The 24,688-nt window shown below is 45.4% G+C and overlaps 9 protein-coding genes across 10 annotated transcripts; 2 read left to right on the top strand and 7 right to left on the bottom strand.

The window, feature by feature from the left end:
• Positions 1 to 6: 6 nt before the first annotated feature.
• LOC132255784 (sodium-dependent nutrient amino acid transporter 1-like) lies at positions 7 to 6,550 on the bottom strand. Its single transcript, XM_059751939.1, has 5 exons — positions 6,295 to 6,550; positions 2,766 to 3,188; positions 1,618 to 1,834; positions 1,235 to 1,505; positions 7 to 1,179 (listed from the first exon to the last, which is right to left on the bottom strand). The coding sequence occupies exons 2-5, from the start codon at positions 3,178 to 3,180 to the stop codon at positions 181 to 183; spliced, it is 1,902 nt and encodes a 633-aa protein (XP_059607922.1). The 5' UTR covers positions 3,181 to 3,188; positions 6,295 to 6,550; the 3' UTR covers positions 7 to 180.
• A 976-nt stretch (positions 6,551 to 7,526) lies between these two features.
• LOC132256036 (cytochrome P450 6d1-like) lies at positions 7,527 to 9,054 on the bottom strand. Its single transcript, XM_059752215.1, has 2 exons — positions 7,755 to 9,054; positions 7,527 to 7,696 (listed from the first exon to the last, which is right to left on the bottom strand). The coding sequence occupies exons 1-2, from the start codon at positions 9,052 to 9,054 to the stop codon at positions 7,527 to 7,529; spliced, it is 1,470 nt and encodes a 489-aa protein (XP_059608198.1).
• Positions 9,055 to 9,290: 236 nt separating this feature from the next.
• LOC132256035 (dehydrodolichyl diphosphate synthase complex subunit DHDDS-like) lies at positions 9,291 to 10,222 on the top strand. The gene is made up of 2 exons (XM_059752214.1): positions 9,291 to 10,000; positions 10,117 to 10,222. The coding sequence occupies exons 1-2, from the start codon at positions 9,291 to 9,293 to the stop codon at positions 10,220 to 10,222; spliced, it is 816 nt and encodes a 271-aa protein (XP_059608197.1).
• Positions 10,223 to 10,973: 751 nt separating this feature from the next.
• LOC132256034 (dehydrodolichyl diphosphate synthase complex subunit DHDDS-like) lies at positions 10,974 to 11,723 on the bottom strand. Its single transcript, XM_059752213.1, has one exon. It carries the CDS (start codon positions 11,721 to 11,723, stop codon positions 10,974 to 10,976), a length of 750 nt encoding a protein of 249 aa, XP_059608196.1.
• Positions 11,724 to 12,072: 349 nt separating this feature from the next.
• On the bottom strand, positions 12,073 to 12,720 carry LOC132255782 (sodium-dependent nutrient amino acid transporter 1-like). The gene has a single exon (XM_059751935.1). The coding sequence runs from the start codon at positions 12,610 to 12,612 to the stop codon at positions 12,157 to 12,159; it is 456 nt and encodes a 151-aa protein (XP_059607918.1). The 5' UTR covers positions 12,613 to 12,720; the 3' UTR covers positions 12,073 to 12,156.
• Positions 12,683 to 14,144, bottom strand: LOC132256033 (sodium-dependent nutrient amino acid transporter 1-like). Its single transcript, XM_059752212.1, has 2 exons — positions 13,564 to 14,144; positions 12,683 to 13,503 (listed from the first exon to the last, which is right to left on the bottom strand). The coding sequence occupies exons 1-2, from the start codon at positions 14,142 to 14,144 to the stop codon at positions 12,735 to 12,737; spliced, it is 1,350 nt and encodes a 449-aa protein (XP_059608195.1). The 3' UTR covers positions 12,683 to 12,734.
• A 666-nt stretch (positions 14,145 to 14,810) lies between these two features.
• Positions 14,811 to 17,839, bottom strand: LOC132255778 (proton-associated sugar transporter A-like). 2 transcript variants are annotated; one of them, XM_059751929.1, is made up of 6 exons: positions 17,654 to 17,839; positions 17,430 to 17,587; positions 17,235 to 17,355; positions 15,849 to 16,379; positions 15,474 to 15,811; positions 14,811 to 15,332 (listed from the first exon to the last, which is right to left on the bottom strand). In XM_059751929.1, the coding sequence occupies exons 2-6, from the start codon at positions 17,525 to 17,527 to the stop codon at positions 14,927 to 14,929; spliced, it is 1,494 nt and encodes a 497-aa protein (XP_059607912.1). In that variant the 5' UTR covers positions 17,528 to 17,587; positions 17,654 to 17,839; the 3' UTR covers positions 14,811 to 14,926. The 2 variants fall into 2 exon arrangements, with proteins under 2 accessions (XP_059607912.1, XP_059607914.1); XM_059751931.1 differs by having other exon boundaries at positions 15,474 to 15,790; positions 17,430 to 17,839.
• Positions 17,840 to 17,942: 103 nt separating this feature from the next.
• LOC132255776 (exportin-4-like) lies at positions 17,943 to 21,875 on the bottom strand. The gene is made up of 3 exons (XM_059751927.1): positions 21,642 to 21,875; positions 18,728 to 21,565; positions 17,943 to 18,654 (listed from the first exon to the last, which is right to left on the bottom strand). The coding sequence occupies exons 1-3, from the start codon at positions 21,690 to 21,692 to the stop codon at positions 18,187 to 18,189; spliced, it is 3,357 nt and encodes a 1,118-aa protein (XP_059607910.1). The 5' UTR covers positions 21,693 to 21,875; the 3' UTR covers positions 17,943 to 18,186.
• Positions 21,876 to 22,073: 198 nt separating this feature from the next.
• Positions 22,074 to 23,910, top strand: LOC132255781 (zinc finger protein 367-like). Its single transcript, XM_059751934.1, has 2 exons — positions 22,074 to 22,529; positions 22,749 to 23,910. The coding sequence occupies exons 1-2, from the start codon at positions 22,187 to 22,189 to the stop codon at positions 23,564 to 23,566; spliced, it is 1,161 nt and encodes a 386-aa protein (XP_059607917.1). The 5' UTR covers positions 22,074 to 22,186; the 3' UTR covers positions 23,567 to 23,910.
• Positions 23,911 to 24,688: the final 778 nt, after the last annotated feature.

Raw genomic sequence — 24,688 nt, 5'->3', positions numbered from 1 at the left:
TTTGATTTTATGATCTTAGGAAGGGATGTTAAGGACAGGACATTGATAAGAAAACTTCTGAAAATTCAATCACGAGTTAATAGAAGTTTGGCGACATGTCTTATTTTATTTCTTAGAAATAAAGCGGTAAAAAGGAAACGATAAATACATGCGTAGAGAGGAGATTCAGGAACTGAATGATCAGCCGAACAGTGTCCTCTTGATCTTGGCAATGAGCCCGTCATTCTCGAACAGCGCCTTGTTGTCCTCTGTGGCCCTGAATTTGCGGTACTTCTCGGCAATTGAGGGCACAACCGGGCCCCAATTGGGATTGGGCTTGAACGCACCCAAAAACTTCTCCCTCCACGTGTTGCCCTCCTGTTTTATCACAGCCACGGCCGCCCAGATGGGCAGCTGGAACACCCCGAAGGCCGCCAGCGTCCATCCGCAGGCGTACGCGGCGTCCGGATAGGTCTGGCCGCGGTACGTGAGCGGAGTGTAGATGGCCAGGGTGTAGATGAAGATCGCGAGCAGGAGAGCGGGCGTGATGAAGCCCCACGTGAGTCGCCAGTACATACCAGGACGCTTGCCGATCATGAACTCGATGTCGCGACAAAACCTGCCCAGGCCGTAGATGTAGTGCAGCGCCACGAGCTCCCCAATCGCTAGCACGTACACGATGTTGGAGGCGCCGAAGTAGTCCACGAGCTCCAGGATGAACTGGCCGCCAGGCGTGACGTAGACGGAGCCCAACGCTAGGCCGATGAGTGAGACGGCGATGGAGACTTGCCAGTTCTTGATCTTAGGGAACTCATCCCTTATCACAGTGCAAATGTTGGAGGACATGGCGACGTTGCTGCCGATGCCCAGCACGAAGAGCATAAAGAAGAACAGCACGGAGAACATTTGCGGTAGGAAGTCGAACTTGGCAATTGCGTCTGGGTAGGAGATGAAGGCGAGTCCAGCGCCAGACACAACCACCGTCGACACATCGTCAGTGCCAATCTCGTGCGCCAAGTGGCCAAGAATGCCGAAGATTGTGAAGCCAGCCAGGAGAGACGTGAAGGTGTCCAGAGTAGTGACGATGTTGGCGTCTCGGTAAATGTTGTGATCGAACTTATTGAAGGAAGCGTACATGATCACGTTGCCGAAGCACACGGACAAGGAAAAGAAGCACTGCGTCACAGCGGCGTACCAAACCTGATGAGGAGCAAGAATGGAGATTAACAATGCCTTCTACCTCACCACAACTCACCTGTGGATTCAGCAGCTGATCCCACTGAGGAGTGATGAAGTAGATGATGCCATTCATGGCTCCGGGAAGAGTGGCTGCTCTGATGAGGAGGATCCCCATGACGACGTAAGGAAAGAGCGCCAGGAAGTACGAAGCCTTCCCGGAACTCTTGACACCCTTGATGAGCACCAGCATGACCACAAGCCATGAAATTGCCAGACACATGGTCAGATAGAGATCAGGAAGTCCAATTCCATCCTCAATATGTGGTTTCTCCTTCAGGACTTCATTGCTACTCGAGGGAAAAGACGTTATAGTTTCTGCTGTTCTATAGTCTCCCAAATATAGCACTAAAGCATGCATCAATGCAAACTACAATACCGGTTAAGATTGGGATTATTTACAGAAAATAGAATTGAGACGATGTCGTGAGTCCCGTGTCCGGATTCACTGGACTTGATTGTCCCTCGGAATCAATGCAGTTGATCCAATTCTCCTTGCACTTCGACCATGGCAGGGGATTCTTAAAGGAATCCACCAGGTAGGACACAATCAGGGCCATCACGGATGAATAGTACGTCGCGGCGCAAATGATCGCGACCAACTGTCCAAAACCAACACCTTAAAGAGGACATGCAAGGAGTGTTAGTCAAAACAACATGTACAAAATCCATATACTATATAGAGTCCAAGGTTTATAACTACAAAAGACCACTTCAGTTAGGCTCTTTTAATACATCCTCAACACCGCAAAAGTCTCAGCTTTTTCACTCACTGGTAGAAGAGATCCGACGAGGATCTCGATCCCGAATTGCTACTGTGCAAACTGTGCGAGGTGTTCTTGAGGAGGGAATCGACACAGGTGACATTCTGCCAAGTGTCTCTGCACCAGGTCCAGGGGAGGATTGAGCTGAAGGACTCGTACAGGTATCTAATCGTGATCCCCATCACGGACGAATAGTAGGTCATGACCCAGAAAGTCGCTATAATCTGGCCATATCCCGCTCCTTTGCATACAGAGAACATACTTTATGAATCAGCGAGCTTTTTCTCAAGCTTCATTTCATGAAAAACTACGACCCAATTGAGGTGAATATACCTTCAAATAACACGAATAACACTGAATTCCACTTAATGGGGAGAATAAAAAACAATAGCTCTTTGTTTTAGTAAAAAGTTGATAAATTTAAATAGTTTTCTTAGTGTGAATCATGTGGATATGAACTTAAAAAATGCATATTTTGATGAATATTATATTATAAAAGAGCCAATGAGTACTAATTTTTTTCGGCAAAATATACTCAAATTGCCAAATATTCTCTGCATAATAGAATCATGAGGTGTATTAATAACTGTATTCTTAACTAATAATTATATTAACGGGAAAAATGATCTGTAATAATTTCCCTGAGTCATTGTTTAATTATTCCTGCTGGGGATTTTCAGAGAGGTTTCAATCGATAATCTCAATCAGATTACCCACAACACGTAATAATAGATTTCTAAATAATTTCCTATTGACTTGTCTTAAGACTTGACACAATAATTATACCTCTCATTGCCGGTGCGAAGTCGTAGACCTTAACGCTTCCCCTGCTGGAGAACTGCCCGATGGCCATCTCCATGTAATAGATGGGTCTACCGACCAGCAGCAGGACTATCAAGTAGGGAATGAGGAAGGCTCCGCCGCCATTGCTGAGCGCCGTGAAGGGGAAGCGCCACACATTGCCAAGGCCAACCGACATGGCGATGCAGGACATAAGGAACTCCACACCTTTGCCCCACGTCTCTCGCTGCGGCACCTGATCCGCCTTGTCCGGCGGCATGGAGTCCGACGCGGACTCCTCGCAGGTTTGTGAATTCTCGGGCTCGAACTTCGGCGGGCGCTGCGGGAAGTAGGTAGATTTGTAGCCGCCCGGGATGGACATGTTGTCATCCAGGAATGTGGGATTGTCATGGCCTGACATACTGGCAGCTGTGAAAATAGCGAACGCCTCTGGAATTTGTGCTTTTGTTGTCACAATAGTAATATAATTATTGTAGTGCGCGAAATGTTGTGTGTATGGTTTTTAATGATTTGTATTCAAATTTGTGGAAACACGACAAGTTTCTGAAGAATTATGGTTTGTTCTCTCTAGTCGAAACCGGTTAAAATAGGCGAAATCTTAAGAGAAAAAAAAAGAATAATAGAAATATCTTTTTTTACGACATTTCAATCGCTTTGGGAAGTTGTGAAAACACTTAAAAGATGATTCTCTGGACAGACTTTGAGCTCAAACTGTCCATTAAATGTTTGATGGTCATAATCCAAAGTCACTGCGTCACATCTAAGACATGGACTGTGATTGAGTGATTCTTTCACCTTTCAATTGAAAAAAATCAAATTGAAGGAATTGTGCGATTAATTTACTGGAAAATTTCGGCTATATCTCGAAAGTTATTTATTAAATTGTGCGATTCCGAAGGTAAGTTGAATGTTGACTTGAGTGTGACAAATTTCAATCAACCTTCGCGTGAGAACAATATATTTTTTTTATTCTCTCACTTTATCTATTTACCGATCACACTGCAATTTATTTGTCTGCAAATAATCACCAGACGATCATTAAAACGTCAAACAATTGCATTTTGCGATCCACATTATTATGTATTGCGAATTGCACACTCTTTGTCAACTGTTATCATTGGCTGTGCCTCAATTGCTCATGCAAACATCAAGTTCAAGAGAATCGCACACAATTTCAAACGCCAATTAAGCTGTGATTGAAGTGTTCTGGAGACCACTCAAGGGCCAAATTCACGCACACTCTCTCTAATGATTCATCAATTGCAATTACATATGTTTTCTCACGTTGATCTTGATCCACTTGTGCTTATTTATGAATTCTCGGAATATTTTCACTACAGAAATCAAAGGAATTGTATGAGAACTTTTATCACTTTGTCGCATATTTTGCACTTGAAGCATCAGAAGCAGATGAATGGAACTTCCTATGCGGACCTTCTGTCGCCTTGCAGAACTCCTTGACCATTCCTCTTGATTGCCAAAGTTGAAGTTTATAAGGTAAACTTCCGGGAAAATTCAGACATTCACTCTCCACAAAAAACAGCCGCGAAGATTACTTATCTGAGGAGTAATCATGTGAATTTACGTGCCGGCTGGTTATCTTCCCGTTTATTGTGTAACTTTGCTCATGTTATTATATATATTGGCCCAATATGAGCTATTAATATACATAAATTGTACGTATAAAAGAGACGTGTGTAATGGGAGTGTAATTGACGCGCTTGCCGGAGTGATAAAGTGATTGATTGAAGTTCATGAGATCAAAATACAATTATTACTGATTATAACCCACCAGAGATTCCTTACGCAGTTCGATATCAATTCACTCGGTCAATTTTCCATCGCCATCAGAGAGTGACAGGAAGGAAATTGAGCAGTTTGCATAGCTCGAATGTCTCTTTTCTTTCCGAAAGAATGCCTCAGCGCAGTGATTTTCCGTCATTTTTGCACTACATTTAATCAACATTCCACCAGCACACCTTCAATTGCTCTTGTCCTTGTCAATTCGGGAAATAATCGTCAAGTGTGTGTCTCTTGGAAGCGGGTTTGTGCGAGAAGAAGTTAAGCAGAAAACGAGTTTTTCTCTCACTCCCACCAAAAGACTTCTCAACATAATTTCATTCGACAAAACTGCATCATAATAATATTGTGCAATGAGAGATTCGTCGATACATTAGAAGCACCAGCAAATCAAAAGGTGCTCAATGTCGATGCGATGATGGGAAATATCTCTGACCATAGATGCTCACGGAACGATTGAAAGAGGCTTGCATTGGGCACAATGTTAAGAGCAACCTTGACCAAACTTCATGTTGCAATGCGATTTAGCATAACCATTTATCTCGCGCGAGAGCTCATTAAATGCATTGCATATTTCGTTGGATATTATTGATTTTTTTTCTCCTATTAATTAGTTTTCGCAATTGTATCTTGCAAAGATTGAGTGAAGAAAAAATCACACTCAAACCACAGCTAGTCAATTAAATTTTCTTTCTCATGTCTTTACTGGAATTTTATCTGTATTTCTCCGTGCTTCTTTGACAAAATGCAAAACAGAGCAATGAATTGACGTAAGTTGAAGAAGTTGTTGTGCAATTTTTTTATAGTTGGTATTTTTTAAGAACTTGTTATATAAACAAATATAAAGTTCTGAGTGAGAAAAGCGTGTTGGCACGTGAAAGTTATTATAATTTGTCCAACTGGTCGCGGCATATTTGTATCTCAACTTCCTTTCATTATAATGGCTTTGACTCACCGGCGAAGCAAATTATGCGAAATCACCGATTTGTCTGTTGTTTTAGATTCTCGTTTTATAGATGTCGGTGACTTGTGCACAAGATTCGGATTAATTGCTACTTTATGAGCAGAAATCACAATATTTTTACTAAGTATTTGCAAATATCTCTCATGAGTGGTGTACAGACTTGTAGTCACATTATCACCCCCTTGACATTTCCATTGAGCGCCATAAGACACTCATAGGCCGAAGAAGTGTACAAGAGATCGCCTATCGCCAGTGATAATGCATGTGTTGATAGCTATTTAAGGTCATTCTACGCAAAACACAAAGACTTCCCACAGCAGGTGGATTCCGCAATTACCTCAGCAGAAATGCCACTTTGCCCCTTGAAAATTACCTACTTAATGAGTGTGTGCTTAAATCTGACCGCAGAATATCTTGGATCCGCTTCAGTTAAGGTTGCACACCCGAAAACACTCAATGCGAGTGAAGTAATGGCTCAATTTCTTCTGTGTGACTCTCGTTGCCAAATCAGGGAAAGTCGCAATATCACGAGTTTCATTGATTGAAGCACATCAATTGTCCATCAATGATGGTTTGAACCTGGCCAATTATGATGAGGATGAAGCAATATCACTTGAATCTTGCAAGACATTGCAATGGACTTTGGCTTGTCTTCAGATGCACTTGGAGATTTTCTTTTCTTTACATTGTGAACTGTGTTGAATTTGAGAATGAGAGTTATTAAACAGAAAAAAACCCATCTTTTTATACCTGTTTTTATTCACTGGAGTTTGTTAGAATAAGAATCACTTGATTGATCGCACTTCTTCAATCATCAATTCACAAAAGTGTTTTTCTGGTTTTCTCCGTACACGCAACTTCTCAATTCAATGATCACTTCTCGAGAAGCACTTATTTAGCCGAAAATATGCAAACAATATACTTTTTTTCTAAAGATCACTCTGGGAAATCCCTTGGGGAAAAGCTCGGTGGGACGATCCAGTCGCGATCGCTGCGAGAACAGAACTGAGGCAGTTCGCGTGAGTGACTGAGAGGCAAAGCGCGCACGGGCCTTCATGGACAACTTCCCATGTGCCGCGAAAGCTTCCTCAGCAGCTGGCGTGGGTTTATCGGCACAAGCAGATGCGATATGAGCTTCGAGCGTCACAATCTTGTCTGTTGTTTAACTGCCGCCACTAAACGTGTCCCCTCTCTTGGCGCACCTCCGGAGACTTTTATTGGAGTCTGTTCGTGGAGGTGAAAACACGATCAGCAAACAGAGCTTTCGCGCCAATCCGCAGACAGGCACTCTTCCGCTACACGAAAGCGGGATTGTGGTGACTGTCATGATGAGAGAATAACTAAGCGGAGTGAAGCCTAAGCATTTATATTCGCAGCAACAGTTTCATATAGCTGGACTCTGAGAGCGAGCGATGCAGGAAAAAAGTCTGCCACCAGTAAAATCATAAACTGCAATTTGAAGAGGCAAATAACCAATATAATTGGCGTGAGGAAGGATGGTAAAAGTGTTAAATTCGCAAATAGTGTGACAATGACACAATTTAGAGACTCTAATCTACTGATTTATGCCATGCAATGAAAAATCCACCATCTGGTAAGAAGTTACAACTTAACAACCGGCAAATGATGTTCAATGTCAGCAATATTGAGCATTATCCTTGATCCTTTAGTCTCTTGATACCACAAATCCCAACAATAACGTGCAATGATAAGCTTTATCATCTCACTTTCACTGTTTTACAACTCTTCAGATAAAAGGTGATTTCAGAAACAGCCTTTATTAATTCAATTGTAGCCTTCGAATTGCCAATGAAGAGTATTTTTTTCTTAGAGGAACGTCTTAAAAATCATTGAAACATACATATGTATTTTACAAAATTGCACAGGTACTGATTCCAGAGAATAGATGGCGAGAAGATGTATTGAAAGCTCCACAAAGCTCATCGATGGAGGCGCCTGGTGAATAGCAAATTTCCCACTGCTTAATGTCTCTCGATCAGCGTTAAGTAACAACCTCCATCAGGGCTTAGTAGTGGAGTTAACGGCTTCATCGTGATTTTCTCTTGGTGGGATTTATCTCCTAATGTCACTGAATATCTGCTTAGAAGTTTAGCCACTGTGTAGTTATCTATCAATTTGGCCAATTGCTTTCCTGCAAGATGCAATATGCATAGAAAAAGCTCAAAACTATGAGTATATTTTTATCTCACCAAAGCAGAATCTCTGGCCGTCTCCAAAAGGCAAGTAAGTGCCTGAAGGCCTCTTGGCCTTTTCCTCTGGCAGAAAGCGATCAGGATCGAACTTGTGAGGATCTGGATAATACTGTTCATCCTTGTGCAGACCAGGAAGAGGAATGATGATGTTAGTGTTCTTCTCTATGTTCAAATTGTACTTATCGTTGTGATAATCTTGATTGCATCGTCTGATGAGGAAGGTGAGCGTCGGATGGAGTCTCAAAGTCTCACTCAAGCAATTGTCTATATAGGTCATCTCACCGAGAGCTTCAAGAGTGATTTTGCCATGCTTTTGCAGCACTTTGTCCACTTCTTCTTGGGCTTTGGCTTGAATTTCGGGATTCTTGGCCAATTCCCACAGACAGTAAGAGATTGTTCCGCCTGTGCCTTCGTAAGCTGCCAAAACAAGGACCAAAACCTGAGCCGAGAGGACTTCAGGGGGGAAATCTTCTCTCAATTCCATAAGTTTGTGAATGAAATCGAAGCGTTCAGTGCCCTTTGTCACCCTCAATTTCATCACGGATTTCACTAAACCTACGACAAAGTCTTCAACCTCTCTTCTGAAGAAGTTGTACTTTATCTTTGTCTTCAATCCTGGCGCGATGAGACTGAAGAAGAAGCTGAAGGCTGTTCTAGTGTTTGGCGGAATGGCTTCTTCAGTCATGAGGCGGATTTCATCGTTGGGATTATTGAGGTAATCAACATCAATGCCCAAGAGAACAGAAGTCATCACATTCACTAAATATCTCTTCATCAGGGTGTAGAAATCCAACGATAGACTCTCCCCTGTCATCAGGTAGTCTTCCAAAGCGTTATACTTACTCTCAATTGAGTCGAAAACTCCCCTTAAACGATTCGCAGCGAAGATTGGACTCAATTTCTGTCTGAAAAGCTTCCATCGCTCGTCGTGGAGAATGAAGAATGAGCCAAACAGAGGATCATTAGTCAAATCAACTTCAATTCGTGAATTGAAGTACTGGAAATCCTTCACGAGGATCCTATTTATCATCTCCGGATCCTTGATAATGAGCACTGGGCGAGTGTGAAGCATGTAGCCCATGAAAGGGCCTTTCGTCCTACTGTAGATGTCCTCCAAGAGAGTCTCGATGGGGGTGTGAAAGATCTGGGAGATCTTCACATTGCCCAAAGGATAACTAGGCTTCTCACTAGCCACACCGCGTCTTTTCCAGTACGTGAAAGCAACTAAAGTCACATAGAGATAGTGAATAAGACACAATGCAAGAATAATGCACAGAAAAATAAGGCTAAAGTACATTTTGAAAGACGCTATGAGAGATACTGAGCCTTAGTATTTTTCCGCGATGTCTTAAATTCGACAAAATTATGTAAAATATATTACGAAAGAGTGATACAAAATTTGAGGGGTTATTTTATTGACTTGCGGAAAAAACATCCCTCACTCTGAAAACTTTCACTGCGGTTTGCACGAAAATCGGGCTTATAAAATCAATTCGTGCCATTCAACAGATTTAGTTCAGCAAAGACGCAGAGATGTCAGTGAATTGTGATCTTCGAATCTCTTGGTGGCAAGAAATTCTCATAAAAATCCTCTCGAGTGGCCTTAAAATCACTCATTTCGCTGTTGTGATGGACGGAAATCGTCGTTTTGCGCGGAAACTGCAACAGAAATCAGAATTGGGACACAAAAAGGGCAGCAAGAAGTTTTTCAAGATGTTGAACATGGCAGCAATCTTAGGAATTCAGGAGTTGACGGTCTATGCCTTCAGTGTGGAGAATTTCAAGAGACCCGCAGATGAACTTCAGGACTTTATGAGCCTCATATTGAAGATCCTCCAGAAAATGTTGGATAACATAGAAGAATACAAAGCTAAAGGCATTAAATTCACCTTCATCGGCGAATTGCATCTCATCGATGAAGAGTGCCAGAAGTACTTCCAAAAACTGATGAAGGCCACGGAGGAGAACAGTGATTTTCTATGCAATATTGCTGTTGCTTACGCTTCGCGTGTTGAGATCACGAGAGCCATTAAGAATGCCGTGCAGAATCCAAAGACACTGTCTGAAGACGTGGATCATGAGGTGCTGGAGGAGTTTCTCTACATTCCCAAAGGACGACCGGTGGATTTGTGGCTCAGGACATCCGGAGAGACGAGATTCAGTGATTTTCTTACATGGCAAAGTGACAAAGCTGTTATGCACTTCAGTCCAGTTCTGTGGCCGGAATTTGGTGCTTGGGATTTGTTGAAAGGGATTCTAAAATATCAATTCTCAATTAGTCCTTCTATCGCTAAACCAAACCTCTTCGGCGTCTTGACTATTATCCTTTTCTTGCTGTTTATTTTTTTCTGTATTATAGAAGCGCTTTTACATCCTATGAAAGAGCTTTTTCACCGTTTTTCTATGGAAGTTGGTCGTCAACAATAAAAGCCAGTGAATACAATTCACTGGATAAATGTGATTAAAAAACGAATGCTTTTGGAAATAAACTTTTTAGTCGAAAAGGCTGCTTTTGTCTTTGTTTTCTATTTCTTTAATTGTTCATAAGTGTGTTTAATGCCTAATTTTTAACACTAAGAGAAATATTTGAACTCGAAACAGTAAATTAGAAGAATATAATTGAAAAGAGCTGTTAAACAACAAATCATTATGATAAGAACTATAATTATGATAAGAACTAAACATTTTCTGAGAGTCTCAATCAAAGAAATTACAAAGTATATTTACATTGCTTAGGAGAACTGTTCGTAACCCACTATCACTTACTGTAAATAAAAAATCGTACACGATCGTCACATGAAAATTGCATGACGACGAAACATGCTATTTTAGAGTATTTTCTGTTTCCAAGACTATTTCGCTTTATCAATAAAAACACTTTTAACGAAGGCCATAAATTAAGAACACTTAACATTTTTAGTAAAAACTTTTATTTCACTGTAACGTAATAAAGACACTTTTATCAGATTGTCAGTGTTTCACTGAAAATACACGAGGAAAGATCATTGTCACCTTCCTTAGCAATGATCGGTAAGAGAATTAGGAATTTTCTTAAAAGTGTGAAGAGTGTGAAGAAAAACTTGAAGATCAAGGATGCTGATTACTCGCAGATGAAGAGAAATCCTCCGAGATATTATCAGCCGAAGAGTTACGATAACTTCCTGCACATTTCTTTCTACACATCGGTGCTTTTGTATTAAATACGGAAAGGAGATTTCAGTGGCTTCTGGAGTACTGCAAAATCCCTTTCAACAGATCCCAAGCACCAAATTCCGGCCACAGAACTGGACTGAAGTGCATAACAGCTTTGTCACTTTGCCATGTAAGAAAATCACTGAATCTCGTCTCTCCGGATGTCCTGAGCCACAAATCCACCGGTCGTCCTTTGGGAATGTAGAGAAACTCCTCCAGCACCTCATGATCCACGTCTTCAGACAGTGTCTTTGGATTCTGCACGGCATTCTTAATGGCTCTCGTGATCTCAACACGCGAAGCGTAAGCAACAGCAATATTGCATAGAAAATCACTGTTCTCCTCCGTGGCCTTCATCAGCTTTTGGAAGCACTTCTGGCACTCTTCACTCAGCATGTGAACCTCACCGATGAACCTCACTTTGATTCCCTTAAGGATATTTTCGCGACCATCCAGAACTTCATTGGCGAAATATTCCAGAGTTTGCTGGATTGCACGCACTTCTGCCGGGTTTCTGTTGAAATTCTCCACACTGAAGGCATAAACTGTGACTTCCTGAATTCCTACGGATTGTACCATCTTGAGAATGCGTCCAAAGTTCCTGCCGCCCTTCCTATGGCCCAATTGTGTGCTCATATTCTGTCTCTTCGCATAGCGACGATTTCCGTCCATCACAACAGCCAAATGACGGATTTCAGGACCATACGATAAGATCCTGAGGAGCACCTTTTCCCACCATGAAAGCTGATGATCGCGATTGTTATTTTCCGACATCTCAGAATCTTCGATATACTACAACTACGAAAAGATTGATTTGATTGCCTTTTATAAGTTCGATATTCAGTCAAACTTGTTTAGAAGTCGTGATGGGGGTAAAATATATGACGCATATAATTGATCTTGTGGTATTTTTTTGCGATAATTCAACACTGTACTTTCCAGACTGGCTAAATAGTGTGAAAAAAATTAATGGCTGGAAATCTCTCACGTTTTTATCTGTAGGAGATAAAAATCGTATACGTTATGAGTTATATAGTGTTAAGCACAATATCTCTATCAATTCAATTAAACCTACAATTAGGCACAATTTCTCAGAACAATAATCAAAACAACTTTTCGTCTGAACTACTTTTGCAACAAAATTGCATTTAATTACACACTCAAATTCATAATATTGTCAACCCAGATTTTTCCATGACGTTGTTAATTAATTGAATATTCGATCACGGATTTTCTCGAAGAAATTCATCTGCTTCAAGTGCGGTTCAGCCTCTATTGTGTATCTGGCAGTGAATTCTCTGTACTCGCGGAGAAGCTTTTCATCCAGCGGACCCCAGTTGACTTCTGGCTGACACGAGGAGACGATTCTCTCCCTCAATCTCTCGCCCTTCTGCTGTCTGACGGCGTAGTAAGCCCAGATGGGGAATTGCAGAACGCCAACGGAGAAGAGAATCCAGCCAGCGATGTAGGCTGAGGTTGGATAAGGCTGATCACGATAAGTCAGCGGTTGCAGCTTCACGATAGTGTAGATGAGAATGATGATCATCATTGTGGGTGTGATGAATCCCCAACAAATCCTCCAGTACAGCCCAATTGGCTTCTGCAGCATAAACTCCACATCTCTGCAGAATCTCTTCACACCATAAATCCACGCTATTGCCATCAATTCAGCAATGGCGAGAAAAAATGCGATAAATGATGCGCCAAAAAAGTCCACAAGATTGAGGATATATTGACCTCCCTGGAAGGAAAAAAAGCAGAGCCAATATATTGAGTCTAAACATCTTAATAAATAGACAGAAAAAAGCTCACCGGAGTGACGAAGATCGATCCCAGAAGCAAGCCAACAAAACCTATTCCAAGGACAACTTGCCAGTGTGGCAGAGATGGGAATCTATCGCGCAGCACAGTCATCACACATGAAGTCATGCCCACGTTGCTGCCAATGCCCAGGGCGAAGAGCATGAGGAAGAACAGGGCGGAGAAGAATTGCGGAGCGAAGGTGAATTTGGACAGAGCGTCCGGATACGAGATGAAGGCCAATCCTGCGCCTCCTCGCACCACAGATTGGATGTCCTGCGTGCCGATTTCGTGTGCCAGATTTCCCAGAATGCCGAAAATGACAAATCCAGCCAACATTGAAGTTGCCGTGTCTATAGTTGTGATGATATTAACATCTCTGTAGATATTCTGATCGAATCTGTTGTACGACGCGTACATGATGATGTTCCCGAAGCAAATGGTGAGGGAGAAGAATACTTGCGTCACGGCGGCGTACCAGACTTTGGGCTCGAGCAGTTGATCCCATTGTGGTGTGATGAAGAAGAGAATGCCATCCTTAGCGCCGGGAAGAGTGACGGCACGCACGAGGAGAATGGTGAGGACAATGTAGGGAAAGATGGCGAGGAAGTAGGAAGCTTTCCCAGAAGATTTCACACCACGAATGAGCGTGAGGCAGACAACAGTCCAGGAGAGTGCTAAGCATCCCATCAGAATGGCGTCTGGATATCCAATTCCATCCTCAATGGAGTCCTTCTCCTTCAGGATCTCTTTGCTGTGGGTTTCATAGTATTTCAATGGTTTAGTTTGTTTTCTTTGAGCATTAATCTCTCACCTGAAGTACAGCTCAGCCGACGTGATTGGTCTCTGGTCATCCTGAATCGCCCTTCCGAAGGTGTTTGACAGACTCGAGTCCACACAAATCGTCGAGGAGTCATTCCACTCTGGCCGGCACTTATTCCACGGCAGTTCATCCGTTGTGAGTGCCGCGAAGAAGTACCTGAGCGTGAGTCCCATCACGGAGGCATAGTAGATGGTCACGAAGCCCGTGGACAGCACCTGGCCGTATCCAATTCCCCGGAAGGCAGGCGCGAAGTCGAACACCCTCACGGCGCCGCGACTGGAAAACTGTCCCAGCAGCATCTCCAGATAGTACACAGGACGTCCCACAAACACCAGCACAATGAGATAAGGAATCACAAAGGCTCCGCCACCATTCTCCAGCGCCGTGACTGGGAAGCGCCACACATTGCCCAGACCCACGGACAAGGCGATGCACGAGAGGAGGAACTCGATGTCGCGACTCCAGCGATCCCTCGGCGTCTGGCTCGGAGAGGCGCGAGGTGGTGGCGCCTCTTCCGGCGCTCCTGAGGGCACTTCGTCTACCGAAAAGGCACAGTTGGTGTGCGATTGCATGATGGTCGCGACAGAACTGAAGTGGACAATAAGCAAATCTCGCGATCAATCGAAGGAATTCAGTCCACTGGCCAATTACTGTGCGTGCGTATCGCGTCAATCAATTGAGCAGGAGATGATCATTGAGTTGTAAATACGATTGACATAATTTATCCACCTTCTGTTCCCACGTTCATTCGCATTCTCAAATATCAACTCTCTGAGAAATTGTAGACTGAAGATATTTGATAAGATTCACTAGGGAGGAGAATTCACAACACCAGAAAAGACTCTGCCTTTTAGAGGCAATCAGAGAGACACACAGTGAGAGTGACTGAACGCAATTAATGGGACATCACGGTTATAAAAGCGTCTCTTATCACGGCGCGATATTTAACAACCAAGATCTCGCGCGCCTCTAATTAACTAGAGATGCTCATCAAATACGAAATGATTAAGTTAGACAGAAAGAAACCACCTCAAAGCTGACGCATTTCCCAACTGAAAAGTGAGCAATTCCGGTGTGAGGAAGCCGCACACTTGACTGGGAAATTCAATCTCCCACCTCAAATTGCGTCACCGTCTTCAGACACTCTCTTTCTCCCCCTCAATCAGAACCCACCAGACAGTCTAGCTGACCTTATTCACGCCTGCAGTCCATTGACATGAGCAGGTGCAGGTTTTGTCTCGCGACCCAAGAGAGTCAATGAAAATGCCACCATTGAGTGGAATGTGCTGCGGAAAAGCCTCTGATAGTGACTTCAAACCTGTTTCACTGGGGCTTTTCACACCTTAACAATACTTTAATCGAGGTAGAGCACTTTGTTGGCCACGATGGCGGCCAACAAACTAAACACTCCGGCAGAGTACATCACAGCAGAAGTCGATCCCACGAGATTCACCAGGCATCCAATGGCCAGTGAGACGAAGATCTGCGCCAGGAAGAGAGAACTGTTCACGATGGCAATGTCCGTGCCCAGACCGCGATGGTGAAGCTCCGTCTTGGCCACGGGATCATCGTGGTTCCGCTTGAAAGTGTCTGTGGAGTGATACTGCGCGATGAGGATAAAGGGAATGGTGAAGATTATGGCAAAGTTGATGCCCGCGAAGATGCTGAGGAGCAAAACGTTGCTTTTCGTTGGCCACGTGGCGAGACACAGCATTGACAGGCCATTAATTGATGAGCCCCCAATTAAGATTGTTCTTATTCTGGGAAATCAAAGCAAAAGAACATCAAATAAACATACATTGTGCTGTACTTTTACGATCGTATCATTCGAAAAGTAATTCCATTTGAAGCTATAAAAGCACACATAAAATCACCATAACTTTTCACACATCTGTGCTCACCTGAAGAGTTTGAGGAAAAGGTTCATGACTATTGAGAAAATAATGCACGAGAATGCATATATGGCCATTCCCAGGCACCCAAATCGCACTCCAGATTCATATAATGCGTGCTCGGACGATTGAGAGTCACTGGTGGGATCGCCCAGGAAGACAGCCTCGCCCACAAAGTCCGTGAAGTAGAGGGAATAGCAGACATCACTCATCCATCCGAAGAGACTCGTGAGGCAGAGGATTTTGATTGACGACGGCATCTTCACGACACTCCGGATGTAGGTAAGGAAGGATATTTTCTTCCTCTCGTTCTGCGTCACTTCACTCTGCCTGGAGGAAGTCAAGATCTGAAGAGGCGAATTATATTGGGCATATCTGACTCACCGGAAAGGCAGTGCTGCTCTCTTCCAGCACACGCAGCGGAATCTCACGGAAGATGGTCATCGTGCAGACAGCACAAATGGCCAGAGTCACAGCAGCAATTGCAAAGACTGTGGCGATATTGTCTCCGGACACCAGGGATTCCCAATCGAAGGCACCCATGATGTAGCCCAGAAAGCTGCCAACACCCGACATGATCGAGAACGTGCTCAATGCTCGCGTGTGATCCTCAGGAAGGCACATGTCCAGCAGGTACGCTCTAGAGGGCGTCTGGCAATTGTCAGCGCCAAAGTCCAGCATTACCGTCCCGAGAATTGTGAAGAATATCGCCCAAGTTGATCCTCTGTCGATCCACTGGCCAATCCTTCGGCCGTGCGGCACGACGATCAGCCCGATGGTGAGTAATACTGCGAGAAAGATCATCAGAGGACGTCGTCGACCCAAGGCCAGGTGACAGCGATCCGTCAGAGGACCAATGAATGGCGAACACAGAACGCCCAAACACGCTGATAAGCTCCACACCATTGTCATGTACTGCAAGATCAGTGAAGATTTCTTTTAGGCTTTCCTAACTTTATTTCATCACCGCTTAGGCACATGAATGCTAAATAATGTCGGGAATGTTTTCTCAATATCGCAATTGCTTCATGCTTCATATGCAATTAAATTTGAATACCGTGCAATACTGCAACAATAAGTTGTTTAATTGAATAGAAACATTTAAATAAATCGAGAGAAATAGCATTTTACCCTTTTCACCAACAGGAAAACTACACTTTTGGTAATTGTTGAACTAATCTCTTTAATCCAAACTTCTTCTCTGTCGCGATTCATACTTTCCCGTCGAGTTACCTTTGTTAAATCACCTCTTCCTCTCTAGACCAATACTAGACACCCATAATCTTGATCAAGAGTAGTTTATTTACTGCTGAAAAGTCAACATTGCGGCTTTGTTGTGGCGCGATAGTGAGACTCATAATGATGATTTAATCAGTAAATCACGAAATATAGCAAGTGCATTCTATGCAATCATGTGAAAATCCAATCCAACTGACACTATCGATTTGTTGGCTTTCAGCAGAACACTTTGTTTGTTGTGCGAGTTCAATGAATGCATGCTTTCCGCATGACCCACGTGCTCAGAAACCTTGTAAACTGTGTTCCAAATACCAACAAAACTGCGCGAGAATCTTTACGTTTCCCCATAATTTTATGCCTAATTCCTCATTAGACACTCTGAGATGTTCTGAATAGCAATATTTCACTGTTTGACAATACATTCAATGCCTAAAAATCATCATTCACAACTCATTCCACTCGTAAAAATCAAATGTGACCAAATCAATGGAAAACGCTGCGGTACTGCAAATTAATCAGATATATACATACTCTGTGAGCAATTCCAATATCCAACAGAATTGGCGACACAAATGATGTTTCGGCAGCATAAGCCAATTCAATTCCCATCATAATACTCGATAATCTCACGAGTTCCCATAGAGTTTTCCTTCTGCAAACATTTTTTGTTAAACTTGTGAAACACCAAATCGATCGGGAGTGGAAAAATTCCATGGTAGAAAATACCGAAAAACATGTGAGAAAATCTGCTGATGTTTCCTCGTCACATCCTCTTCCTTCTTCACCGTCACATTTGTCACTCTATTGAAGAATATCCACTTCATGTTGAGGCAGAAAACTAACAGCAATAAATCGTGGCGAACGACACTCAATAGGAAGTCCAACTGAAATTAATTTTCGCGAATTAAAGTTCTCAACCGATTCTTCACATGGCTTTTCTCTCCACTCACACATTCTTGCGTGCGCTTTTCGCGATGACCTCGCGCGATAGTGGCTGAAAGACAATCAATTTAATGTCACCCCACGATTTACTGATTGCAATCACTCTAGACATTCAATAAGCATTGAGATCTTCAATTATTCCGTGCATTCTTTCTGCAATCATTCAGAGAAAATCTCTAAATTGAGTTGCGATTCTTGAATTCACACACTAACAAGGTGATAATAATGAAGTTTGAAAAGTAGTTTATAAAATGTATTCATTTTAATATCAAAACTATTATTCAAAAAGCCATTTCCTCTAGTGAACTGATATCACACATTGTCTCATTGAAGAACAGCCCAAAAGAGCACAAGAGCAGTCGTTCAAGGTGTTCTCAATTGATGTGAAAAACAGCATTTGATTTTTCTCATCGATTTATCTTATTTTCATAAAGCATCTTCACAAAATCAATTATTATATTTTTCATCTATAATATAGAAAAAAAGAGGACGATTGAGATGTTTTGTCTGCTGAATTATGTTGAAATGCAAAATCAGCAACTCAATTTGAATACATGAAGCCAATGTTGACGAGGAACTTATCGAATCTCTCCGTGAAGCGAAATTGCGAGAAGCGATTGTTCACCAGATCAACATTATTGGTCAACTCGCGGAATTCCGCCGACAGCTTTCCCGCGTGCACAGGATTCGTCTGCGACTGCAGAATACTGCTCACCAGCTCCACGAATTTCTCCTTATAGCAGCAAATGAGTGAGAACAGCGCCTTGCTGCACTCCGTCTTGTTCACCGAGTCCACTTGCTGCGTGAGGATCAGATCGAGCAGGAGCTTAAGGAACGGCATCAGCGCTGTGTACATGAAGGACTCGGGATTCTGATCGAAGTACACAGTGTTGGCCAGGATCTGTAGGAAGTCCAGACAGTAGGATTGCACCTCTGACCCGAAGGACGTCAAGCCCATCTCAATTGACGCCATCAGCTTCGTCAGTAAGTCCGGATGGAGAGTGCAAACCTGCCAAAAAGAAAGGAGACAAAGAGTGTACAGAAATATACCAAAGCTCCTCTGCCGCTTTCTCTCTCTCTACCTTGTGCGATTTGGTCTCCACGAAGAACCTGATGGTCTGGTAGAATTGCATACAGAAGTTGGGATACTTGAGCAAATCCGTGGTGATCATTGGCATGAGGAACGTGAGTCCGTAGATGACAAACTCAGAACTATCGATGGTATTGGCTGAATCTGTGAGTTCGAAGAAGTTCTTCGACAGCAAGTAGTTCATCAGCTTCAGCAGCAGCAGCAAATCCTGCAGATTGTCCTCATCACTCGTCACGTCCAGACTGAAGCGATTGCTGTTGTGCTTCACATACACTTGCAGCACACCCATGCACACCTCGTAGATTTTCTGTGTGTCCTCGGGATTGAGGAAGAACGTCGCCTGGACAACTTTGCAGAGCAACTCCAGTACAATTTCCACAACCTGCACAGAATTGTGGAGATAATCCAGCAGATTCACCAGCGCCGTGAGAACAGGCTCGAAACTCTCGAAGACAAATGGCATTGTGGCCATTGCGCCACCCTCGAAGCACGCCTTCACCTCATTCAGACTGTACAGGATCTTCTGCACGAACAGTGGATTGTTCTTCGTTTCTGCGGTGGTGATTTCGGCGAATCTGGCGCAAATTGGCTGAATCAACTCGCGCAAGTACTGCTCTCGCAGCGGCTTCTCCTGAATGCACGACGCCGTGACGATGAGACTCATGAGCAAACCACTCTTGATCTGCACCGGCAGCGGCAAATTTTTCAGCTCCAGCACAGACTTGAAGTACTCCGCCTTGAAAGCCACCTCGCACTTGTGATTCCGCCTCACCAGCGACACCAGCAGCTTGATGGAATCATCAATCACGCCCAGCTCACCAGTGAAACTCTGCACATTCACGTAGATCTTCTTCAGCAAGTAGTTCATCGTCCACTCTCCACCGGGCGTGTTCAGCCCGAAGGCGGCCTTCAGGCTCTCGCTCATGTTGGCATAGCACTCCGGCTGCGGCAGAAGGTAGGAATTGGCCCAGAACCGGAGGAACCACACCGTGCTGGCGCTCACTTCGGGGCTCAGCAAGTGTGTCATCTTCGCCTCAATGGCGCTCTGCTCAATCTCACAGTACCTCAACACAGCGGCCACAATCCGGATCACATGATCTGCCGTCTGTTCGGCGGTGGGAATCTCGAAGATGCTAGAAGCTGGCGAGGCCAGGACTTTGAGACTCGTCGTTATGTCCGCTCCGCCAGTCGTCACTTGCTGTATGCTGTGCGCCATGATCTCAGACGGAATGAGCGACTGCTCGCCCTCGGCCTCCGTGCACAGCACATAACCGGTGATGAGCAGCAGCCAGTGCAGATCCTCAAACACCGGCGACAGCCGAGTGGCGTCCACATTCGCCATATTGCTGTGCATCTGCTGCAATTGCTCGCGCAACATGTGAACCTTCGCCTCGAGGAGTTTCGCCAGCACAGGCAGCGAGTGCTGTGGGAATTCCCGGCCGAATGTCCCAATGATGATCAACTGCTCCCTGTACTTCTCCCTGTCGGGCGTGTCATGCTCGTACACCTCGCTAAAGTCCGCCTCCACCAGCGGCCGCACGCCGTCCGGCGGCGACAAGTGACACTGCAGATACTTATTGAAGATCTCCATGAGATACGGCGTAAGCACGCCATTCGGCAGAGACTCCTTGCCATGCAGAATCGTGAGCCAGGCTTCGAGGAGATTCGTGAAACCCTCGGCATACACTGCGTCGCCTTCCTCGCACGCCATCAAGTCCTCCTGCACCGTCCGCTCGGCCACCGTGCACGTGAGCTGGAACATGCGCTGCAGGACAGCCGCCACGAGATCCTGCGGAAACTCCTCCAGTCCGGGCTTATGGTTGTAGAACAACACCTTGCGACAGATGGCAGTGAGTGGGATGCACTCCTCGCGCTTCAGCTCAATGCTGGACATCAGCTGGAGGTAGTTGGTGAAGTAGTTGATCACGTACTTCACCTTGTTCTCCTTCTTGCCCATGATGGGGCCATTGAGTGTCGCCAGCTGCACCAGACAATTCGCCGCCTTGCCCTGCAGATCCTGGCACGAGCGACACTTCCAGTAGATGTCGAAGAACAACTTCACCACGCTCGGCTCCAGCATTGTCTCCTCCCACTGCAGATTGAGGCGCAGCGAGGGCGTCTGCTCGATCTTGAAGGCCATCTCGAAGAGCCCAATGAGGCGCTTGGAGAAGATCGGCGAGGCAGTGATGTAACCCCAGGACAGGATGATCTCCATGATGGAGAGGAACTCAAGGCACAGCACCTGCACGCCACTCCCACCATCGAAGTTCTCATTCAGCTTCTCCAGCGCCTTCAGAATCACCAGGAAGACTTTCTGCAGCGACGTGTTCTCGAACTGCTTCTTCGCCCTGAAGTGATCCTCGAACGTCAGGCCCGAGTCATCCGACTTGATAGTCGTCATGTACTCCTGCATCATGGCCATCAGCATGCGGCACACGAGATATTGCTGCTTGGCATCGCCCTCAGTGAAGATCTGCTGGAACTCCGCCAGGATCGCCGTGCGCTCCGCCCCAAAGTCCGCGATGCTCGTCCTCTTGATCATGATCGCCACCACGAGCAGGATTCTCTCCCGCACGAAGGGCTTCATCTCCCTGCTCATGACGTAGTTGAACAGATACTGCCTCATCGCCGCGCGATCCTGCTCCTGCAGGAACTCCCACTCGTACACCAGCGCCGTCTTCAGCAGATCCGCCGCCTCGAACAGCACCAAATCCACAGTGGACGTCTCCAGAATGTGGCGACACATCTCATAGGGATTCTTCATCTTCCGGAAGTTCATTATCAACGCCTCGGCCGCCTTTCGTTGCTCCTGCGTGCCCAACTGGGGATCCTGCAAGCGCCCAAAAACACCCAGTCATGCCCACACTTTCACCCTCGCCACACACACAACACCGCACAACACTCACCATCACCAGTTGGGCAGCCGTTTCCAGCTCCTTCAGCATGCCAGCATCCATTCTGGCTCTTCCCAATCCTTCTCAGTCACTCAAGGAAGCTATTCTCCGCACTTTGCGACTTCTGCACTCACTCAACGGGCATCTTTCAGTCCGAGAATCGCAGCATGCTCCAATGCGTGGATTCCATGACACTGTTTTGTTGTACTAAAAATGGCAGCAAAGGCAAAAGCATTCGCCGCACGCCCGAGTCATTGGAATTTTTAAATATTCAGATAACATTGCAACGTCAGCAATTTTCCATAAATTCCGCAATTAAATTTACTTTCTGCACTACTCTCAATATAACTCTTGCAAATCAACAAGTTTGCGGGTTAGAGCAACAAAGCGCCGGGAGCTTTTTAGAACAAGCGCACATGAGCGTCATCTGGCAACACTAGTATGGCGTTTATTTTCCTCCTGTGGCGACGTATTGTTGTGACCCGCGCCAAAATCACCCTTTTCATCCATCTGCGGCCCCCATTCATCCCCGCACGAGTGCACCAAGTGGCCAGGACATGTCCGTGAACACGCCCAAGAGGTTGAAGCGCGCCAGCGAGTGCACGGAAGCGCCGTCAGGCGAGGGCATTCACTGGCCAGACGCTGCCACGAGCCCCAGCAGCTCCTGCGGCTCCCCCGAGGCCGCGTCCCAGCTCAGCACCCCCGTGAGTTCCCACCGCGCCCCCCAAGCGCCCGGCACCGGCGAGCGCAGCGAGAATCGCCGCGGACGCCCAAGATCCGAGTCCCTGACGACGCTGATGCTGGAGGGCAACCGCAGCCCCTCGTCCATCAAGTGCCGCTACTGCAACAGAGTCTTCCCGCGAGAGAAGTCCCTCTCCGCCCACCTTCGGACGCACACAGGTGAGCGCGACGCGGAGCGCCGTTTAAATGGCATTCGCAAGAGAGCGATATTTAAAGGCCGCCATGTTTTTTTCTTCCTCTGCTTTTCGTGTGTCTTCTTCTTCGAGGGCCTCAACTCTTTGTTGGCCAACACTCAACACCAGTGCAGCAGTGCAGACGAAGAGATTCGTAGGCTTTTAAATGGCCGGCTTTAAAATGCTGTGTGGTTTTTGCTTTCAGGTGAACGACCCTACATTTGTGACTATCCGGGCTGCAATCGCGGCTTCACGCAGAGCGGCCAGCTGAAGACCCACCAGCGCCTCCACACCGGCGAGCGCCCCTTCATCTGCTCCGTGCAGAACTGCGGCATGCGCTTCACGCACGCTAACCGGCACTGTCCGGTGCACGTGTTCAGCCAGCTCCGTCGGGACGACAATTACGTGATGATGGCGAATCCTGAGCAGAACGCCGATGTGCAGAAGTGGCTGGAGAAATACAAGAGTGAGCGCGAAGAGCGCACGCCGACGCGCAAGACGCCACAGAGGAAGACAGCCAAGGAGGACAACAACGAGAACGTGGCCACGACGGAGCCTGAGTATCCAGTGACGCCAAACGCATACAAGAGCCGTAAGGGGCTGATGGTGGAGCTGGACATGAATGCCGGACTGGGCTTCAGTCCGGTGGCGCCAAAGACGCGACCACAGCCAAAGGTGATCAACTGGCAAGAGCCAGTGAGTGAGGAGAGCGCCGATGAGCTGGAGGTGTCGCCATTCTATCCCAAGAAGAAGTGGCTGCGCGACGCGTGCCTGGACGATCTCGCGAAGCCGTTGGCAGACGCCCCGAGTCAGACTGAATCACCACCACCCACCGCCATGCCGAATCCCAACCAAATGCGCCCCACGGTCCTCATGATTGCCGGCAAGAGCGGCGTGGAGCCGCGCCCGGACGAGAACAGGAAGTGGTTGGGCGCCCTCGCCCTCATGCAACTTGCCACCGACGAGCAGAGCGCGACTGATGACCTCGCATCGCCCGCCGTTCCATCCTACACTGACTTGTAAGCCGAGCAGCGACTTCGAAGCAGTCGCCTGTGATCATCCGGACAACCGCCTGCTCCTCCACAAAGAAATTGTGATGACTCGTACATTGTAAGACAACCTTTTGCGCACTTCTCTCACGCGAAATCACCTCCAGCAGCAGAGCACCCAATCGAATAATCACTAAAGCATTAACTTGTGATTTATAACTTAATTGATTTCTTTCTCACCCTATAACTATAAGAGAGTTTAGCCGATAAGAGAACGCAGACGTAGCTATTTATTGGATAAGGAGAGTGGTAAACATTTTTGCATTGTCTCAAAAAACATTCGAATTAAACTTGTTGCTGAAGATGCTAATCTCACTTTGTGAAAGAAGAAGAAAAACATGCGAGAATTCTTTTGATTACATTTTCATATTATATCTATTTTTAGCTCTTTCTTTTTTAGAAAGAGAGAGACGTTGACTAATAACGTTGCATTCATTTTTGTCTTTCTTGCGAAAATTCTATTTTTATCCCGCAACCAAGAGTGGGTGAAATAATGGAGAAATAAATAATGTATTTTATTGAGGAAGTGTTTTTCAAATTCACAATCAAATCGATAAGGCAAATTTTTCCACCCCACTTGAGAAAATATCGATACGAATCTGTGGTCAACAAGTGTGTCTTGCTCAGTATTTCCTGCTCATCAACCCTGTTATTATGCCATGAACTCTCTTTCTTCGCATCTTTTCTGCTTATCAATTTGCGCGCAAACTATATATTTTCAACCACTTTTTCCTGGAATGCGATGAATTTGAACTCTGTCGAGCGGCGATTGTTATTTTTAACACATCAAACGAGTCTCTCCTTATCATGTCTCCGTGAGAAAACAGCCCCCCAGTCCACTCTGAGTCCACTTGCCAATGCGTACTGAGAGTGACTGAGATAGAGCAGTCAGATAGCGAATACACGAGCAATACTGAACTCACGTTTTTTCAGCATTCTCTCAAGTGTGCCCGATCGCTGTACAGACTGGTCGCGTATATTGATTTCGGCAGGAGTTTGGCATGGCAGTTCTTGGCCCCGCCCATTCGAATGCTCCGCCCATTTATGACTTAACACGCGTAATAATTGCAGTTAGAGCCAATTCTAGCGTGTCTAA

This window comes from Phlebotomus argentipes, unplaced genomic scaffold, assembly GCF_947086385.1.
Source record: "Phlebotomus argentipes unplaced genomic scaffold, Phlebotomus argentipes genome assembly contig_5, whole genome shotgun sequence".
Taxonomy (NCBI): domain Eukaryota; kingdom Metazoa; phylum Arthropoda; class Insecta; order Diptera; family Psychodidae; genus Phlebotomus; species Phlebotomus argentipes.
Note: the sequence above shows the minus strand (reverse complement) of the source record. Positions and strands in the feature narration are given on the sequence as shown.

Coding starts and splice junctions, on each gene's coding strand:
- LOC132255784 (XM_059751939.1), bottom strand. CDS start 3,180: ATGTCAGGCCATGACAATCCCACATTCCTGGATGACAACATGTCCATC. Junction 1,835..2,765: donor CTTCGCACCGGCAATGAGAG/GTATAATTATTG, acceptor GTCCTCTTTAAG/GTGTTGGTTTTGGACAGTTG. Junction 1,180..1,234: donor ATCAGCTGCTGAATCCACAG/GTGAGTTGTGGT, acceptor GCTCCTCATCAG/GTTTGGTACGCCGCTGTGAC.
- LOC132256036 (XM_059752215.1), bottom strand. CDS start 9,054: ATGTACTTTAGCCTTATTTTTCTGTGCATTATTCTTGCATTGTGTCTT. Junction 7,697..7,754: donor CGGCCAGAGATTCTGCTTTG/GTGAGATAAAAA, acceptor TGCATCTTGCAG/GAAAGCAATTGGCCAAATTG.
- LOC132256035 (XM_059752214.1), top strand. CDS start 9,291: ATGTCAGTGAATTGTGATCTTCGAATCTCTTGGTGGCAAGAAATTCTC. Junction 10,001..10,116: donor GAATTTGGTGCTTGGGATTT/GTTGAAAGGGAT, acceptor TCTGTATTATAG/AAGCGCTTTTACATCCTATG.
- LOC132256034 (XM_059752213.1), bottom strand. CDS start 11,723: ATGTCGGAAAATAACAATCGCGATCATCAGCTTTCATGGTGGGAAAAG.
- LOC132255782 (XM_059751935.1), bottom strand. CDS start 12,612: ATGGCAATAGCGTGGATTTATGGTGTGAAGAGATTCTGCAGAGATGTG.
- LOC132256033 (XM_059752212.1), bottom strand. CDS start 14,144: ATGCAATCGCACACCAACTGTGCCTTTTCGGTAGACGAAGTGCCCTCA. Junction 13,504..13,563: donor TCGGCTGAGCTGTACTTCAG/GTGAGAGATTAA, acceptor TGAAACCCACAG/CAAAGAGATCCTGAAGGAGA.
- LOC132255778 (XM_059751929.1), bottom strand. CDS start 17,527: ATGAAGTGGATATTCTTCAATAGAGTGACAAATGTGACGGTGAAGAAG. Junction 17,356..17,429: donor ATTTTCTCACATGTTTTTCG/GTATTTTCTACC, acceptor AAATGTTTGCAG/AAGGAAAACTCTATGGGAAC. Junction 15,812..15,848: donor AGAGCAGCACTGCCTTTCCG/GTGAGTCAGATA, acceptor TCGCCTCTTCAG/ATCTTGACTTCCTCCAGGCA.
- LOC132255776 (XM_059751927.1), bottom strand. CDS start 21,692: ATGGATGCTGGCATGCTGAAGGAGCTGGAAACGGCTGCCCAACTGGTG. Junction 21,566..21,641: donor CGGCTGCCCAACTGGTGATG/GTGAGTGTTGTG, acceptor GGGCGCTTGCAG/GATCCCCAGTTGGGCACGCA. Junction 18,655..18,727: donor TGGAGACCAAATCGCACAAG/GTAGAGAGAGAG, acceptor TCTTTTTGGCAG/GTTTGCACTCTCCATCCGGA.
- LOC132255781 (XM_059751934.1), top strand. CDS start 22,187: ATGTCCGTGAACACGCCCAAGAGGTTGAAGCGCGCCAGCGAGTGCACG. Junction 22,530..22,748: donor CCACCTTCGGACGCACACAG/GTGAGCGCGACG, acceptor TTTTGCTTTCAG/GTGAACGACCCTACATTTGT.